Source organism: Anabas testudineus, chromosome 9, assembly GCF_900324465.2.
Source record: "Anabas testudineus chromosome 9, fAnaTes1.2, whole genome shotgun sequence".
Taxonomy (NCBI): domain Eukaryota; kingdom Metazoa; phylum Chordata; class Actinopteri; order Anabantiformes; family Anabantidae; genus Anabas; species Anabas testudineus.
In genome coordinates this window covers 21639067-21658658 of record NC_046618.1, presented here as the reverse complement: position 1 = coordinate 21658658, position 19592 = coordinate 21639067, and the positions used below count along the sequence as shown (strand labels likewise).

Sequence of the window (19592 nt, the reverse complement as noted above, 5' to 3'; positions counted from 1 at the left end):
CACAAGACAAGTACTGGGCTCTTTCTTTGATGTGCATGGTGTAATTTCCAGACATATGGGCAGAATTATTGCAGCTCTCAGATTCTTACACAATGCCATTCAGTCAGGCAATGAAAACTTAAGTGTTGCAACACCCGGGAATGCTAAACACACAAATTTCTTTCCATGTCCCACAAACTGCTGCAATCCTGTCTCTTTTCCTTTCCAGTGCTCTGCAGAGGACCCAGTGGATGTTGTATAACAACAAGCAACAAGAATTCTAAGTATTTGGCTCTTGTTACAAGGCAGGCTGGATGTAAAGAAGAAAGAGATGCTCATTAGTCCCTTCCAGCCGCCATGTGACTTTTGGAAAGCGACTGGATGATTCACAGCGACTCGGGAAGAGAACACAACCGAACGTTTTTCGATTAAAAATATTGCTCCTAGCTCCCAAGGTCTTTTCCATTCTGCTTCCAGATCCTTGGCGCGGGACAGAGTCGCTAATTATCACCAGGTTTCAAATGGAAAAAACACATCAGATGCATTCAGGGTTCATACTTGTGAAGACGTGAGGCAATAGGGAAAGTATCTTCTCAATCGGCTGGTTCATCGTGTCAACTTGGAAGGATGGGAATGAATGATGATGGAGCGTGATCAGCTTCATTAAGGACTTGTTTACTTTGCTGACGACAGTGAACAGAGAGGGTCTTCTGTTAGATTTAGCTTTATCTGTGCAATGTGAATTGATTTCGAGTGCTGAGAATCTGCAGGAGACTTCAAAGCTCCCGTGTTCAGACATCTCACACACACAGACACATGCTCCTGAAGGGCGGGGAGGAACATCTGACATCATTAAAATTACTTCTGTTTACAGCACATTAAACACTAACGGCACCAAGCAAACACCTGATAGCCTTGCACGTTTTTTTATTTACTCGAGGTAAATTGCTTCGCCGATCAGTGCTGACACCTCACACAGTGTAATTTAAAAACCACACCTCAAGATAACATAGATTTGTAATGTTTTCATGAGTTCAGCTTAATTTAAAATGGGTGAAAGGTTGATGGGAGAGAGCACCAAGATGTGCCTTTTTAAAAAAATGTTTCTCAGAGCATGTGTAACAACAACACTAGCCATTAAGGTGAAATAAGAAAAGCTATTAGCTTCTTCGGAAGATTAATTTGCTGTTATCACAACATGTCAGAGCAAAACCTTTTTTCCTAAATAAAGCTCAGTGCAGCAAGCACAAGAGTGAATTAGTTCACAAGATGAATATGCAGCAGTTTACATGTTATGCATCATCTTTTGTTTTTATGCTGCACGGCTGAATGAGAGCTACACATTATTTCATATCTTGAAAAATCCTTTTAGCAGGATTGAGTCTTAGTGCAGGGACTAAACCAAACCATGAAACGAGGACCACATGCACTAGATCAGCACATGCACAGCAATAATTCACCAAACTGTTATCTGAATATTTAAAACACAAAGATATGAATCAGACATAAATTATCTGCAAAACACTCGTGCGTTGAATCCAGTCATGCATTTAATGGGACTGGAGTTCAAAAGGGCCCCAATGAACCAAAACAAACAAGAAAAAACAGCAGGAAAGCTCCAAAGAAGCGGATGTGCACCAGCAACAGCGGTAAATGTCAGCTCTCCACCTGCAGACCCCCATTACCTGTGAGAAGGCATCAAGCTGAGGAATAAAAACATGATTCAGTGCAGCAGAGGAACTAAATATGGTGAGTTGAGTTGATGCTCTTGATTGTGTGAGTCGAATTCATGTTTTTTTTTTTTTTACTTTAAAAGCCAAATTATTGCTGCTGCAAAGAAGTGATGCTAAGTCTTATTGCCACGTATTTACCATACTGATGTGGACTGAAAGAATATATACATAATGTATGCATTCTGGACAGCCGGCAGTCGTAATTACAGTAAAGCCCACCCAGAGGAAAGTACCATTAGTCTCTAACTAACACACTGACCAACCTGAACAACCTGTCACCTACTAATGAGCCCTGAACACACCCACTAAAACAGCTGGAGGCGACAGGCTTTGCTTAAAGGCTACTTAATAAAATCAACTGTGCCACTCGGGAATGCAACTGCTAACCCTCACAAGGGTATTACCATCCGGATCCTCTGTCTTGTGACTAGTGTTGAGGTCACAATCAATACCCCATAGTTCTGTCTCTAACAACAGCCAACAGCAAGTGACAAAATGTTCCAATTCTCTCTCTGGCACCGGCTCCTGGCAGACAGAAAATCCTTCTCAGAAAGAATGAAACACAACATCCGCTTGCTTCACCTGAAAACAGATGGTCAAACAGCATTCATCTTTCACGGACATCATCGGTCTGACGCAGACCTGTGGAAGGAGCTTTTTCTTCTGGAAATCAAAGGAATCCTGAGGCAGCAGAGGAGAATGACTTTGTTGATCATCTCTCAACTGAATGGTATCTACATTCGAAGTGAAGGAGAAAAAAAAGGACCAGGCGGTGTATGTTCAATCCCCACACAAAAGCAAAAAAGCAAAAGCCAAGCACACAGGCACCTTGCAAAAGCCTTTTCATCCAGGCACACATGCTCGTGAATAGCGGCGCCCTATTTTGCATTGAACACATTCACTGAGGAGCTTAAGTCCTTCAGTTCCTTCTGCCCCCATGGACCACGATTCAAGAGAAACCTACCAACAATGGATAAAATAATTACCTGCCAAAACCGAACACCTGTAACAGGTCTGTGAAATGCATTTTTGTATAGATCTAACAGGAGAAATGCTGAGATTGGCCTCTGTGAGGAATCTGCTGAAATAGTGATTAGCTTAATAATTACAGCAGTGCAGCTTGGCAGCAGTGAGTGCCAACAGCACTCAACGACTCCTCTGCCAGATCACATTTTCAAGCAGGATTACACACTAACAACAAACCAGTTCTTTTCCTTTCTTGAATGTTGTTCATTCCTGCCAGCTCACCAAATTCCCTCATACTCTGCCAGCCCCCACTCTGCTTAAAACATCTGTGTGACAAATAAATCACCTTTTTCCTTTACTGTAAAGATCACTTTCTGCCTCAGAGTCTATTTTTATTATTTTATTTTCCTGACGCTCTGCTGAAATGTACAAAGCACGGACCCATCCCCAGACACCGAGCACTAGTTTTTCCACTCTATTTTCACTACCATGTGCAAACAAAACCTAATATCCAAGTGCTGCACAGAAAGAATCTCTCACCTGGGCATCAGGCCAGTTACCAAATGATCAGATCTCAGTGGTACACTGAGGAGCGCAGACATTAGCCCTCATTGTAATTCCCATTTCCCCGGGATCACACACAGCCATCTGTCAGCACGATTCTGTGCGCACAATATGTGGTGGCACTGTGAGACAGAATAAATATGCATTTACACAAACAAAGTGAGAATGTGGAGTATGCAGGCAGCATGTTCACGTACGATCGTTCATTAATAACCCTCATATACTGTATTATTATGAATTTGAATGAATCCAATTGTCTAGTGAGATTAACCGTGCCATGGAAAGTATTTCTGTTCATGCCATTGAATGTAGCTGCTTTACCATATAATGATTTAAACATTTTAAAAGGGGCTGCTCATAAAAAAAGTACAAACATGTGTTTTTCTTATTATTGTGCATGTAGACCACCATGCCTTTCCCTCGGTGTACATAATTCAAGTCTTTTCACATATGCATGCACCCTAGCGGCTTCTTCTCACCCTTTAAGAAGGAGGACACAAGGAGATGTTGTGACACTGACCTGCCGCGTGTGTCAACACAATCACTCCCATTCACTCTGTGATTCCAGGCATGTTTTCAAATAGTTTGGACCTCATTTGATTTAACTTGAGGTTATGGAGCAGAAAGTGACTGCAGCATAGGGAAAAATATAATTTAAAGGGCAAAAGTTAGCTAAAAAGCTTTTGTTTGTGCAAATCAACAGAGAACCCAAAGAAAAATTTCCACAGTATGTGAAAACTACTGCAGTCCAGATCTACAGTAGGAAGATAATGTGTAAAGTACCACTTGAAGGACTTGTACTGCTTCTCAATTAGATTTGATGACGCATTTCTTCTGTAGGAGTTCGTTTCAGATAAAAATCAGTTCCATGAATCAAGCTGTTGATCCAGAGCAGCTCTGTAAAGAAACAATGTTTTATTAACACCTTTCCATGTGTAATCCTCTGGCTTACATTTGCTTTTTTTGGCATCTCGTATCAGAGAAACGTGTTTTAAAGCAAAACAGAAAATGCTCACAGCTGTTTTACTTTCAGGAGTGTCAGCAGAGTCCTATTTCTACAAACTCAATTGTTAAAACGGAGAAATTAAGTGATAGCGTTGAGAATTATTTATTCAGAATCTCGTTCCATATACGGCTGGATAATCTTTTGTTATAGGCGAGGTTGGAGCAGGCATAATTCCCACAGTCGAGGTGACCTTATCAAAGGTTGAGAATACTCCCTCACCAGCAGCTCAAAGTGAAAAACACATTGGGCTCAAAGTATGTGGGCATTCATGACCGGTTCTACAGCCCCCACCTCCAAGCCTGTGACTGGTCAAGGGGTCAAAAACTAACTTTCTATTTCAATTTTCAGACTAACATGGATGAGACGCACTCACAGGGTTTAGAGAAAGTTGCATGGAGCCATGTTTTTGACCTTTAGATATTCCACTCTGTAGCAGGGCCCTGTGTGTTGGCCCCCCTCCTCTATGAATGCAGTGGTTGAGAAGATTGAGGAGAACCCCCTCCTGTTTCAACATGATACAGGTTAGGCTGGTAATTCACGCAGTGCTGTTGTAAACATGGTCTCATTCCCAATATTTAATCAAGAGCACTATAAGGAGCTAACTTTGGCCATGTGGCAACATGGACGGGAAACATGTTTATGCCATTAACCAGGAGTCGGCGGATGGTGGAAAGAGATCGAAGAAGCCGTCTACATCTGCAGAAGATGACCCATCAGTCATCTCAGGTTACAGCCACAGTACGCTGGACTGGCCAAATTCACATGTAATTGCGTTTTTGTGTCTCAATAGACAAAGATCTCACATCTCTCAAATGTCAGCCCTGTGTCCAGACTAAAACAATGCTTTTCTTCCCCTGAAAATGGACCTTTTATTATGATTAACCAGAACCCAGTCTACGTTTTCCAGTTACATCAGCGTACAATCATGCTGCACACTGTATTAGTACTTGAGTGTCTTATTAATTGTTGGAGTGTCAATTATCACAAACTTGTTACTGTATAGAAAATTACTTAGAATACACAACAAATTCCACTTGGCGACAGTGGAGAGGAAAAACTCCCTTTAACCTCCAGCGGAACCAGGCTGAAGGTGGCCGGCCATCTGCCTCGACAGGTTAGGATGAGAAGAGCAAGAAGAGAAACAAGCAGGAGAAGAAAACACTGGACATGTTGTTGCAGGAAACTGAATCCATGCACCTCCCTTTTAACACCATAGGTGACAGCCTCTGTAAAATGCCATCTACTGCTTGTAAGTTAAAAAAAACAGGTTCTGGTTGTGTAAAAAAAACAAAAAACATCTCTGAAAAACTTTTTTGATAATCATCACTGTCAATTTCACCCAGGAGCTGTTTCCTCAGCATTTTTGTTCTCACACTCTTAAGCTTCTCACAATGGCTCAACAGGGAATAAGAGGTGCTGAAACAAACACGGCCTTAACCACACAGACCACTGAGATCAGGACGAGTGTAAGCAGCAATAAGCCTCTCCGGTCCCTCTGTGTTTCTACACACATTCACAATGGATGTTGACTCGAAGGCTGGAGATCAGTCCTTCACGATTCACAGATACGATTCAATATTACTGACATCAAAGGGAAAATATCAACAGGCTCGCAGTATATTAAACAGGAGAGCTTTGTGCACTGTACTGTACGATCAAGATTAAAAGGTCAGGTCTGCACAAACGTGTGTTTGATTAATTAACAGGAGGCACATGAAATGCCATGAAAATCGTTCAATGGAGATCCAAGAAGAATCAAAGGCTTTTACATATGACATACAAAAAGAAAGTCAAGGTTATAGGGTGAATAAACCATCAAATTCCTGCCGACGATTCTCTCCCAGCTTAGATTTAAAAGCATTTAAAAACGCAACAGAGTAGTCGGGGAGCAAAGACAAAGAATGAAGACGTGCCATCGTCACCAGGTGCTAGATTCTGTTTAAGTTAATGACACTACACATCAGGCTTAAATACATTAAGCTCTAAATACATCCCAGTTATTAGTAGGCCTGAGTGTTGTGATAACTGCCACTGCTGAGGAATAAATCTTATTTATATACAGCAGTATTTGCAGACTCTGTGATGAACATGAGAAGTGTTGAATGGAACTGATTTTCTGAAGAAATGTAGGAGCAGCGGAACAAAACTGTTCCCCTGACAGTCTATTGGGGTTTTAGAGGGTGGAACAGGGATTGTAATGACTCGTTAAAGGTCACGTCAGTGCACAAATATACTGTTTACAATCAGTGCACAGCACAGTTTTGTTACTCATGGCTGGTTCAACAACACGCCAGAGGAAGAGCGCAGCTTTCTCTAAAAGGACTGAACATGTGAAACCGTAGATTAAAAAAACAGTTTACACTTAATGAGGATGGTGGTTTGATCTCCAGCACCACATGTCAAAGTGTCTTTTTGAGCCCCAAGTGGCCTCCAGTGGGCCGCCGCCTGAATGCACCTTGTTCCTCATGTGTAGGTTGCTTTGGATAAAAAGTATCTGCCAAATGAGTGAATGTAAATGGTAAGAAAAAGGTCTAAGTGCAGATCATCCATTGGCCAAATGTACAAATGTTATATTTGGTTTCTGTCCATCACCACACACACAACTCTTCCGTGCAGCTGATAAAATCAGCTGCCCATTTATCGTTCATTCACAGTAACTGATGACAGTGCTGCACACACACCAGCAGCCTCCTGCACAATCAGCACTGCTTCATACTAAACCCTTTCTTCTCCATGAATAATTCAAATAAAAGCATTCTCAGAGCAGAAGATTGTCGCTTGCTGCTTGTAACAGCCGTGTTGAGGTGATTTATACCAGGATTTTGCTTATCCCTCCCTGCTGGTCTCCGATCGATCAAATTAAGAGCTGTGCACGTCTTGCGTCTACAGATAAAACATCATGAGCAGCCAACAGAGAAGCCAATTTAGATTTTAACGAGTGTGATATTTGAGCGTTCTGAGTCGAGAAGTGCATGAGAAGTATTTACTTGGAAAGGAAAAGCTGCATGTGTACTGTTTGGAACCCTAATGTGCTCATTCATAAATAAATAAAGACTCTACACAAGGTTATTAACAAACAAACTACTTATGAATTTTATTATTTTTAACCCATTATCCATGTTATGCTCTATGACACTTCCCCTTTACTCCCTCTTTTCTTTGAGATCTGGGGATAAATCAGTAGTCAACCAACTAAAATGAAGCCCAGTAGAAGAAGCAGTGAAGGTTTGACTGTGTCTGATATATCATCAACTTATGAGGTTTGTTCTATTACTCAGTATTAAAGTGGAGACACAAAGATGTGATGTTCAAAACAACCCTCAGTCTGTTTATTGAGAGACACCAATCCCTCAAAAACACGTTATAAATATTCACAACTGAAGGTTTGATAGCTTACAAAAAACCTTTTTTATTATTGATAGATCAATTTACTTTTAGATAACATAACGTTTTGCTAATGGCTTATTAATAAATAAGAAACACAAAGCCTTCATGTCCAATTTAACCTCTGCAGATGCTGCAAACTACAGAAGCGTGTCTCATTTTTGTTCAGCCCAGTCCAGAGGACACACGTCGCACCGCTGGTCATATCTCTGCACCTACAGAGTGGTCAACTCAACAGCACCTTCCTACAACCTCGTTCACACCTTCATAAGTTCAGATGTTTCCTCCATCATGTATTAATCAACTCAACAATATCCTGAGGATTCACTTGAACTTCCAGCAATATTCAGAGCTTGTGCGTCTGATAGCTCTAAAATAGAAACTGAAATACACTTTGGAAATGTTAAATTTAGCAGATCTCTAATCACACTTTGCTCTTTTTCTTAGGTACCTTTCTTTAAGTTCTACAACAGTAATCAGGTCAGATGATTCATGTAGAAATGCAACACTAATACCTTCAGTAATGATACAGCCTGCTTGGCTCAAACAACTATTCCAGCACCGTTTACACCTCTGATGTCAAACTCTTTGTCACTGACTGTGACTCTTACTGGCACGTTTATTATATATTTATATAGAAGTATATTTAGATGTCTGTTGTTCCTAAATACACAGTGACTCAAAGGTTTGATAAATATTTTCTGGTCTGTCCTTCACAGTGGACATGCTACGTTAAACATTTGGTAGCAACAACGCTTTGTTTGGTATAGAAATCGTAAAGTGTGCAAAAGCAAAGAGTAGCAGCAGTAGAGTAAACAGTCATTTGTTTGACAAAAATAAGCTGCAGTGGACTCAAATAAAAAATGAAAAGTGTATTCTGAGTAAAGTATTGTGTGTTTATGTGTGTTTACCACTGACGTGTGTGATACTGGAGCTTGACACCAGGTAATATACGAGTCTAACGTGCTTCCTGTAGGAGACTGTGCACACCCTGCTCTCACCTGCTGTATTGGTCATAACTATAACTATGTTAATTATCTTATTATCAGTGTGTGTGAGAGAAACAAGACAAAAAGAAAGTGGTTCAGTAATTGTTCCTTCTGACAAATGACCTAATCAGCAACAATTGCTGTGCACAAGCTTGCCACAGAGTTTAGACAGTCAAGCACCAGGCCCACACAAGAAACCTGCAGCAGGCTTTAAACAGCCGACTGGATTAACTTATTATAGCAACACAGTATAAAAAAGAATTAATTCATTGATTTATTATAGTAGCCTAAATATGTCTCCTTACTTCTTCCAAGAATCCAGAACACAATGTCCCATGACTGAATCATCACTAAAAGCAGAAACTTTGAAGCAGCACTAATAACACCCTGAGGACCCGCTCTGGGGGTGTATCCTACCTTGGTAATCCACAGAGATGTCGGAGGGGGCCTGAAGAACAGCCGACCTGCGGTAAACAACGTGGACCCTTCCCTGGTCCTCCAGCTCCTGAGTCCCCCTCTCCAGCGGCTCTATGAAGTACTCATCTGAGTCAGTGCGGATCATCCCAGCCTGCAACACAACGCCAGATCAGTTCTCATCCAATTAAAGAAGCATTAGATCTCTTAATCTCCTCAAAGAAAATCACTCATGATTAATGAAACAGCAGCATTTTTGTCTAAATTCAAGGAAAGGTTCTTAAAATTCTGGTCACGTTGTCTGGTGAAAATTAAAAAGACCCAAAGTAAACAGATGTACACAGTACAGAACACTAAAAGACTAATTGTCTGTTTTGAATGGAGTTGAATCTTTCCTGTGGGATGCTGCTACGTGTTGTTCTGTGGACATTGTTTGTGTTGGTTCTTTTCCTGCAAATGTCCAATTATCAGCTGGTTACACAGCAGCTACCAGTGAGCATCAGAAAGCTTCACACCATTTAGTGACACATTGGAACGAAATTGTTTTGCGAAGGCTACCTGCTCTCCTCAGATTTCCTGCAATAAGAAGCCAGTCATGCCCGTTGTTTAGGATGGACATCCAGCTAACAGTGCAGCTCATCAAATCCAAATGATGCACTAAAGCGTGTGGCATCTATCATGTTTTGATGAGATTCCACTTTTCTAAACCAGCTATTAGAGTTTTCTGTAATTACTGTGCATTTCCCCTGCACACACGTTTATAATGTGCCATTCACAGCTGTCAAAGATGCAATTCAGGATGAAAATAAAATCAGAGTCAATGTTTAGATTCGTCAAAGACATAAATGTAAAATGTGTAAGAGCTGCTCATCGGGGCTCGGCAACACCTCAAACACTTGTCACGTTGCTGCTGTAAACACTAGCCGCATCCAGTGAGACAGCGGCGATGATGATTTAATGTTTAACAATCATGTTCATCCATTAGAGATTTGTCTTGGCAGGAAAAAAAAGGTTACTGTGCACCTGTATGCAGACAGAGCCGCCTCTCTCTGAGCTCCAGAGAAATTTGTTCCAGCTCTCGGCCGGTCTGTCGGACAGTCCAGCTCCACTTCTGCACCTCGCAGGTCTTACCTCGCTTTGGCTTCTTCACTTACACTTTCTTGGACCGTGCACATATGGTGCTTTGGAATCAACATGCACACTGTGAACTCATTTTGCAGCTTCCACAAGCCCAATCAGCCAAACACTCCCTCTCTCCTCCTCCTCCTCCTGCTGCTACTGACCAGACTCGTAGCAGAATGTGCATTTTATACACTGTGGTGAGCTTCATATAGATGAACAGTCAGCTAGCAAATTGAAATGACAAGGTTCACCGTCCATTCGACCAAGTCGGGCACACAGCAATCGTAGTTACTGTGTATAATGTGTTGTACCGGTGTATGATCTCTCGCACAGTGAGATCATAAGCAACCTTGATGCCATGTGGGTCTGACTTGTTACAGTTTAAAGGGACAATGATTGTCTGGCAACAACCTCCCTGCTAGAACATCAAACCTGGATTATGTAGCTGACAGCAGTTCTGCCACCTGTCACTTGGAGTGATTTCTCTCTGTGCTTCTCGTCCTTTATCGCATTACAAACCCGAATACGATAAACTTTGTGTTTGAAACTAAAATTCTCTGACACTGAAGGCCTGCACAGACCGTGTGTTGTGTACAGTGTGTGCTTGAGGCCTAACGAACATGTAGTTCGTTCCCAATAAAAGATTTGCAATGTTTAGTTTGGGAATATTTTAAAATCTATAATGAAAACCCAGTGTTTGAAGTAAATGCCAGTTTTAACATCACACTTTTGCATAATTTACCACGCAGACCTAGCTAGCAACTGATAATTCTGCATCGTATTTCACATGTTTTACTGTTTATAGGGTTCATTAAGGTTTGCGTGTGCTCCACATACATATTATCACCACGTTCAGTTGGTAGGAATGAGGTGATCAGCAAAACCTCTGCAGGAAACCTTTACGGTCAATGTTTGTCTCTTTTCTAATTCAGCAACGCAGACACTTGTGTGGGAAGGTATATTAAAGACCTGGTACAGATTCAACTCCCATCTCCAATCACACATCTACAAGTAGATAAAACAAATTAGTGAGTCCACTGCTCATCTTCAGATAGTGTGACAGCCAGGCCCACAGCTTGGCACAGAGGATCTGTGAAGTTTGTTAGTCAGCCAGGTCACATTTAGTTCTCAGCACCTTCGGGATCACACACAGTGTGTTTGTTCACAACACACTTAGAATTCAATCCCACTCTTATACATAAATTGTGAAGTACTATTAAAGTACTTTTATTGAATTTACTGACAGGCCTGCAGGTTTTCATGAGCAATGTCAAGACTTAATCCACAGTAGCATGTTGCTAGTACTAAACTCACAGCAGAGAGGAACCTGAATCCTATGAACAATTTACTGCAGGAAATTCAGCTCATATTCAAATTCAATCTATGTTTGACAGCTATAATAAGAGCTAGGACTTAACAAAACATGTATGAGCTGCAGGAGGAGAGAGAATGGGATAGATCCAGTGATGTTTGACACCTCTTCAATATGAAAGGGAAACAGGATCCCCTGCAGGATGATGTAAATGTCAAAAAGAGGAATAAAAATCATATTCAAATTTAATTCTTATTTCCATTTGCCACTTACAATATGAAGCAAATTTGTGGAACGATTTTACTAAACTTGTGTTTCTTGCCTTGTTGACTTGAGCATTTCTGCAGCAGGGATTTCTTTCTAGGCTTATTGTGTACATTTATCTTACACCTGCAGGCATTGCTCACAGACACAGCTTATAAATATTCTCTATGTCAGCATACATTGTCAGTCTGTAATACAGTATGTCTAGCGATATATACCGATTTCCAATTCTTCACATGCACAAGTATTCAGGTAGAAGGTCAGCGGATTATCCAGTCAGATTTATTCCAAGCACTGCAGCCATCCTGTCATTTAGCTTTTTCCTTTATTTACTCTGAGCTCATCTCCTCCCTCACAGCTAAAAGAGATCCACCTTAAGATTGGCATGCTGACAGTGACAGGGCCGCGAGGCATGTTTTATATTCAACTGAAATTAATTTAGCGTCGCATTCACTGATTCACTTCATGCAAAGAGTCAAAACAGAGGAAAAAGCTTCAGAAGTTAATGAGGTCGGATGCCAAACTAAAAAAATTTGAGGTCAACACTTCAGTCTAGGACCAGTTCTTCCAATAAGAAAGTCAAGAAGAGTGTAGAAGTGAATGTCTTTTCTAACACGCAGCATAAATTAGGCTACAGGCCTATTAAAGCATGTCTTCTGGTAACGGTGGGATTCTGAGGCTGTGCAAAAAAAGAAACAGACGGATAATTGGATTAAAGTTTCAATGCTGTCCACCGGTGTCTAATTCAGACCATCTCACGAACATCTTCTATCAAGTGGAAAGGCGACCTTCTTGTTATGACGCAGCCAAACAGTGAGTAGACCAGACCTAAATTTAAACATCAACATCCTTCTAGAAAGAAGCTTAATCAAACTGACTGAGGACCGACTTTTATATATTCTATAAAGCTTGAAACACAACTGGAGATTGTTAAAATGATGCAAACGATCTTTCTGTTTGTAAAACAACTACAGTCTGCACTTTAATGATGCTTTTTCCTTTAAAAGTTGCTCATGCAATGTGTGAGAATGTCATCACAGCAGAGCGTTAATCAATATGTGCATTAATGGCTGTTTCCATAGTTTTAAACCTTTGTATCTAAGCTTGCCGATGATGAAAATAAACACAAGTATAACAGAGAGAACAGCTCATTAAATCCCTACTTCGCTCTTTGTAAACTCTTAAAACAAAGACCAGTGTGCTATGTAAATACAAATCCTGCAGAAACAGGTTGTGTAGTTGTGTGTTAAAAAAACAGAAATGCTCCCATCTCAAGGTTTTGTGCTAATCCGTGTCGACCCAAGGACGTGCTGATCTCTCACCAATTTAAATGAATGGTCATATAAACAAGTGGATGCAGCTGTCCTGAAATCATTTTTGTCTCTATAGTATGTAAAGCAGATAGTTTGCATTAAAAGGCATCGCTATCTTCCAATTTCCTCCTGATAATAGTCACACACAATTAGCAGGATGGCTTATTCGGCCTTATTTAAAATTTTATCTTCTTCCGAACCAGGATGCGCTGAAACAGGATACATTAGCATCACTCAGATGAATTTGAACCAAGACAGAGTAAAAATCCTGCACAGCAGTGATGTTATCTCTTTATCGCACACTGAGAGTGAACATTACAAACTGTTGAAATAAGATAATATAACAATTACAATTTCAATACGTTAATTACAGAAAAAATATGATGCATCAATAAAAAGGAAATGGTCAAAATGGATGTATGATGGTGATGTAGACTGATTCTTTAATCCCAGAGCATCTAATTAACTAGATACAGTTTTTAATCGCTTGACTGCCCTAATTTTACTATAAACCATTTTGGGCCAGTTGAGCAGCCTCATGACTCCATGATGATCTTAAACTGCACAGATTGTCAATGACTGACAACATATTTCAATTCAGACTGAACAACCGATGGACATCATCCTTTAAACCATACAAACAGTTTAGCTAACAGATGCTCTATCACTGCTTTAACGTGTGGCAAAGACATTTTAGCTCGTCCCATTTTTTTCCTCCGCCTCCATCCATCTGAGGAGGACTCACCCCAGTTAGATGCACATCCTGTGTCCTGTAGCGAGCGGTTTGTAAGAGTCACAGCGGACTGTCACAGTGACTTTGCAACAATAATGCAATTACTATTGACTAACTGTGTTTGTTGTGGGACAGTTTGGCCTCTAGGAGGAAACACAGGAACAAAAAGACATGAATTTACTGTAAACTGTGTGCTGCTGGGTTCACGATGAGTGATCAAGCTGATTTGTTATTGTTGTGGTACAGTACTATCAATTAGAAATGTCACAGATGAGACCTAATGATTTGAAAATGGTTTGACACAGTTATCTAACCAATCACCTTTGTCACGGTCACTCGGATCTTTATCCCCATTTCCAACTCATCGTTTACTTGCTGCCTCATATATCCCAACACTTGACCCTAATGAAGTAATCAGTGGTTTTAATATTGATGTTGATACAGTATAAATACTTTATCATTTACAGTCAGTCACACAGAACCTCCTTATAAAGTAAATCAACTTGTATGGGATAAAATAAAAAGGACATCCCCGACTGAGATTATTTTTCCTGGAGCTGCATAAAGTAATTATCTGTCAATTAGAGAGCATGACAGCGTGACTGTTAGAGGACAGCGGGAAGAACTGTCCCCTCAGAGCAAGAAGACCTTTGTAGAAGCAAGTAATCAAGTGAATCCTGATCAAATAGGACCTCTGTACTGGGATTTTAGAGGAACAGAGACCAAAAGATCCAGTGATATTTAAAACGTGCTCGAGCTAAGTTATTCCAAAAGAGAAAAGAAGTTAGTTTATAGTTTAAAGTTTTCATTATTACTTTAAAAAGATGTGTTTTGGATGTTTCTGTGTTATTCCAAGCTGTGATATCATTTTATAGATAGATATATAGATTAAAACTGACCAATGAGCTGATACACTTGCTATTTCTTTACTTTTCAGACACACTTGAGCGCTTCTATAATGGTTTTAAATTAAGGCAGACAGTTTGAAATTGCATCAAATACATATTAGTGTTATGCTTTTAAATTTACCATCATGACACCTCCGAGCTCCATCCACTAATAACACTCAGATAAGATTGGCTCATAATTAGTGTGTGGTTCATTGAATTCATGTTCAATCACTCTTATCTTGCAGTGTGTTGGTACTTTGCATTTCCTCAGTGAGCACAGCGTTCTCATCATTCACTATGATTAAAGGCATCATGGTCGCTTTGCATGAACTGACTACAGGAACATTTTAAGCAGACTGCTGGTCAGCAACCGACTGGTCTGATCTGGCTCCTTGGTGCAGAGCTGCAATAGCAATATCTCATGCAAAGGTAACATGCAAATCGTGTAGTGGTGTCTTCTTTCACTGAACACACATGTTAAGTGTGACCACACTTGAAAAAGACAGGTATTACTCTATGTTATTAATCAACTATATAAAAACAATTGTCACTGTTTTCATACCCTGACCTCGACTGGAGGTTTTCACTGTGCATTTCTGGATTAAAAGGTTTCTATTATCACTCTCTCTGCCTTAATAGGTCATTTCTGCTTTAACAGACAAAGCGCTGCACAATTGGATTCATTCTCACACTCACAAGGTCACTGACTACGATCAGAAAAGCTGGCTTCAATGCCTTGCACAAGGATACTTTGACAGGTAGCCAAGAGGATTTGGACCACCTGCCTTTATTATTAAAGGGATCAATGAGGTGCCTGAGTAGAAATGATCAACAACCAAAAAGGTTCTGACACTGGACTAATTCATTAATTGAATAATGAATGAATTATAAGTGATCTGACCCACAACGAAGAGTTCAAAACCCTAACTTAATGTACCATTAATAACGTTTGGATTTAAGTTATCTTCCCCTCAAACCTGTTTGTTGTCTGTTAAATATAATTGAGGTCAAGTTAAGGTGAGTTAATGTGTGGATCACGAAAGATTATCTAAATAGCTCCTTCAATTCATCAATTCAATTCATCCAAACCACTTAGAATGATCCTCCGCTAATAAACAACATCAAATACAGCTCCAGCAGAAACGTATTTCTTTCAGGCAAATTATAAAAACACTATGAGTCGACTGGCCTTAAAAACACGCTTTGAACAAGACTAAATCCAGAAAAAAACTGTACTCTCAAGGGTTTATAATGGGACTGATTTTCCCACCTAGTATTTGGTGTTATCCAATATCAGGGGAGACAATAGCAGGTGTCTGACAGCGGCTCAGCCAGTTGGTACCTGAACACAGCCCTCAAAAAAAGGGATCAAGAGTCCTGTGTTCCATCAGTTTAATATCCCCAACATCAGCCCCGGCCAAGCAGACAGCACTCGTCTGCCAAAAGAAACATATGGGATTCAGCTGAAGGGCTCCAGTTTTTCAAAAAACAGCCTCTTTCAGTCTAAACTTCTTAAGAAGGTCGGTCTGAACGTGCTTTCGTTAAAAAAAAAAGTGAGGTACTGCACCGTTGAAAAAGGGTCTGGATTCAGCCGGGACACTGCCACCTTTCACCCTCGGTGTTGTTCAAAGGTGTGTTTGCTTTCAAAAATGTGACCAAACCTTCGTCATCTTTACTTGCCATTTTCATCCCTAAGCTTTAAAGGAACTTTAAGGGGGAAGGAAAAAAATACACAAGTTAATTTCTGATCATTTGGAGGGAGGGGGTGCTGTCCGTCCCGACAGAGCAGAAGTAGAAACCTTCTTAAGGAATGCTTAATAAACAGGAATGTGCACAAATAATTCAGAAGGGTACTTTAAAACATCAAATTAACATGACAAATTGTCATTCTTCTGGCATATCTGTGTTTGAAGTAAAAAAAAAAAAGAGTTATATATTTAAATGAAGGAGCGTTTGGGTCAATGAAACAAACTGCACTTAAAGAAACAATATAAGAATTAATTTTCTTTTGCCTTTTTGTGCCGCTCCACCAAACAGAGCAAACCTTTACCGACGGCTCTGAGGAGGTTGCCAGGAGCACACACTTGACTTATATAAAAATAAAACTCCACTCCGGTGAATGGTTCTCAATGTTTGTCTGAAACGACAACAGAAAATGCGGTCTCCTCTTAAGTTTATATAGGTCACGATTAAAAATGTTTCAACACATAAATATCAATAAAAGCACACCGGCAGCACACACTGAGCCGAGACCTCGGCTGCTGAGGAGAAACTTGGAAGGAACAGCTTGGCTATGCATATCTTGGTGCGCCTCCCCTCCTGTACCTCAAACCATATACCTAAACAGCTCTGGGGTCAAGCTTCTGCAACAAGCCTCGGCTAAGTCAACAAGGAACATCGAGAACTATTAGTGAATAAAACTCTTGTGCCTGACTACAGTTCACTGCAAAGAGGAACTGGCTCACTTTCTTTTTCTAATCAAAAAGGATATTTTCTTTTCTTTCTTTATATATATATATATATCAGGGGCTGTGCACGTCCAGAATGCTCTTTTATGTCTCCGAGGCCAAAAGTTGAGGCCACTGAACACACGTGGCTCTTAGAAAAACATTAGCATATTTTATCACTCTTCGTGAATCTCATCGTTGTAAAAATCAAGTCCGGCCTGAGCCGTTTCAGGAGGAGGCGTTAAGCTGAAGGCTCAGGAGAGCGTTTCAGTTCAAATGTCCTCCAATTGCCTGGCTTTTGCTCTGAAAGGATGCTCTAGCTGATGCATTACCCATCAGGGCTTCAGTGTGTTTACACTTGCGAGTCTCACACACATCACACAGACACAGCAGCGCTTCACCCCTTTTGGATGGCAGAGCCGATTATGTAACATGACACACATTAAGAGGTGACCAGCTTTTACACAGCCGCTGGCGAAGTAAAGGTTCATTTCAACAGTCAGCTCGGCCGCTGTCTGTCTGTATCTGTCACTACGGCGGTCGACCCATCTGCCAAAGCCTGCTGAAAAAAAATCCTTCATGCAACTCAGGGTAAGAGGAGGTTTTGGTTCCAGCTGTCCTGCTTTATGGAAACAAATGAGTGAGGCTAAAGAAGCATTTCATGGTTGCTTTAAGGCACGTCCAGGCAGCTAACAGTTTGTTTGTCATGTTGAAATAAAAGCTGGTCTTTCATGGTACATAGACATATTTCATGCTGCAGATGAAAGAGTGCACGCTCTGATTTTATTTCCTAACATAGATCTGATGTTCAGTGAGGAGTGGGAAGTAGAAAAACCTGCCTGTAGCTCTGAGCCACATGGATATATGGCACCAAATCAAATACATTTCTATTAGAAAACTCAAATCACAATATATCAGCAATGAACATTGACTGATTATTATCATATATTATACAACTGAATACAAGTGTGTTCAAAGAATCCTGCTATATTTCCTCCTACATATCATATCATCGAGCTACTGACATTTAAATAGTTTGACCTCTCTTACTGTTAAAAGCAGTTTTGTAATGGTTCCAGAAGCACTTCCTGTATTGTATTTTATAAAACATCTGCGTCTGTGTTGATCAATGTAGTTTTAGTACACTGAGACATGAAGCTCCAGCAACTGTGAATATTTCTTGTTTGACAGTCACACATTTCATAATAAAGAGACAAAATGACCACAGAGATGTAAAAGAACCACAAACAACTAGTGATGCTAAGTGTCTTTCAGTCAAGGGGTCTTGGTTGGAGGGTTTTCAGTTCTCTGTGTCCATTAGTATGTTCTATAATTAATTACTGCATGTTGTGATTGCTGTATGAGATGAAAGTGTACTGTTCATATGTGTTTGGCCATTTAAATTTTTAACTTGCAAAAGAATCTCTACACAGAGGTGCACTTTTCTGTCCGCCTCTCTATGATTGACCATTAATACAAATTATACACGTAATATCAATAAAAGCATTAATTGGTGAAAAAGATTGAAGACTAGGAAGAGACGATGCAACAAAAACCCTAATACTCACTATAAGTCAGATGCTTTCATATACTTCTTGCTGATCTGCAAGTGCTTCATGTAAACATCGCTGGTGTCAGATGTGGGTCACATACTTCAGGATATATTAACTGTCAGCCAAAATAAATCCAGTATCAGGCCTGCATTAAAGTCAACAGTAATATGTAGCTTGTGGCAGTGGCTTGACTTATTTTAATGTCTGTGGGCCGAGGGGAAAATGGAGAGTTAAAGTGTTTTTTTAGGCTCTGGCTTCCATTATCCATCATGTCCTTTATAACAGTATTGGGGAGTTCCTCATCTCAAATCAAATTTAGAGGTAGGTCACTCATTTCTTTGTCTTCTCTGCTCTGTGTAGCTGGAAATAAACAGATTCAGAGATTATGTTGTGAGTCCTTAAGTCCAAAAATATCCAACATGGGAAGCTTCTCCCGGCATGAACTTAGATTCACATCGAAGGAGGACGGGAACGATATGGTGTACACACAAACGTCTGACATCCCGAGGTCTGGCACATTCCTTGGCTGCCTGCTCACGTACGTTTTATCACATGTATCATGTGCTGTATATTTCATGTATGTCAACAAAAAAGAAACACGCCTGACATAAACCGACTAGTCCCTCGGTTTGTGATGGACTTACTTTGCCTGTAAAACTATCATGCCCTCACAAATAAATCTCTGCACAGACCAGGTGTGTTTCAAGGGTCAAACACTATCATTATATCCCATAAATGGAAGGAAATACCTCTAGGAAGGCAAGATTTCCAGCAACTCTGAGAAAGTTGAAAAGACAGACGCAAGATTTCAGCCTCATCAGCTCGGGAGTCTGTTCTTTGATCTTTGATTTGATTAGACTTTTGATTTCCATCAGTCTAATCAATCCTTATAATAGGTACACACACCGACCTGAAAATATCAA

General features: G+C 40.4%; 1 protein-coding gene across 3 annotated transcripts in view; it reads right to left on the bottom strand.

Annotated features, from left to right (window-relative positions):
- The window catches only part of adamts3 (ADAM metallopeptidase with thrombospondin type 1 motif, 3), a 100537-nt gene that overhangs the window by 68934 nt on the left and 12011 nt on the right, over positions 1–19592 (bottom strand). For all 3 annotated transcript variants that reach the window (XM_026343581.1, XM_026343582.1, XM_026343583.1), the window contains exon 4: positions 9039–9189. In XM_026343581.1, the coding sequence (XP_026199366.1) occupies positions 9039–9189 (151 nt within the window). The remainder of the gene's footprint in view (positions 1–9038; positions 9190–19592) is intronic.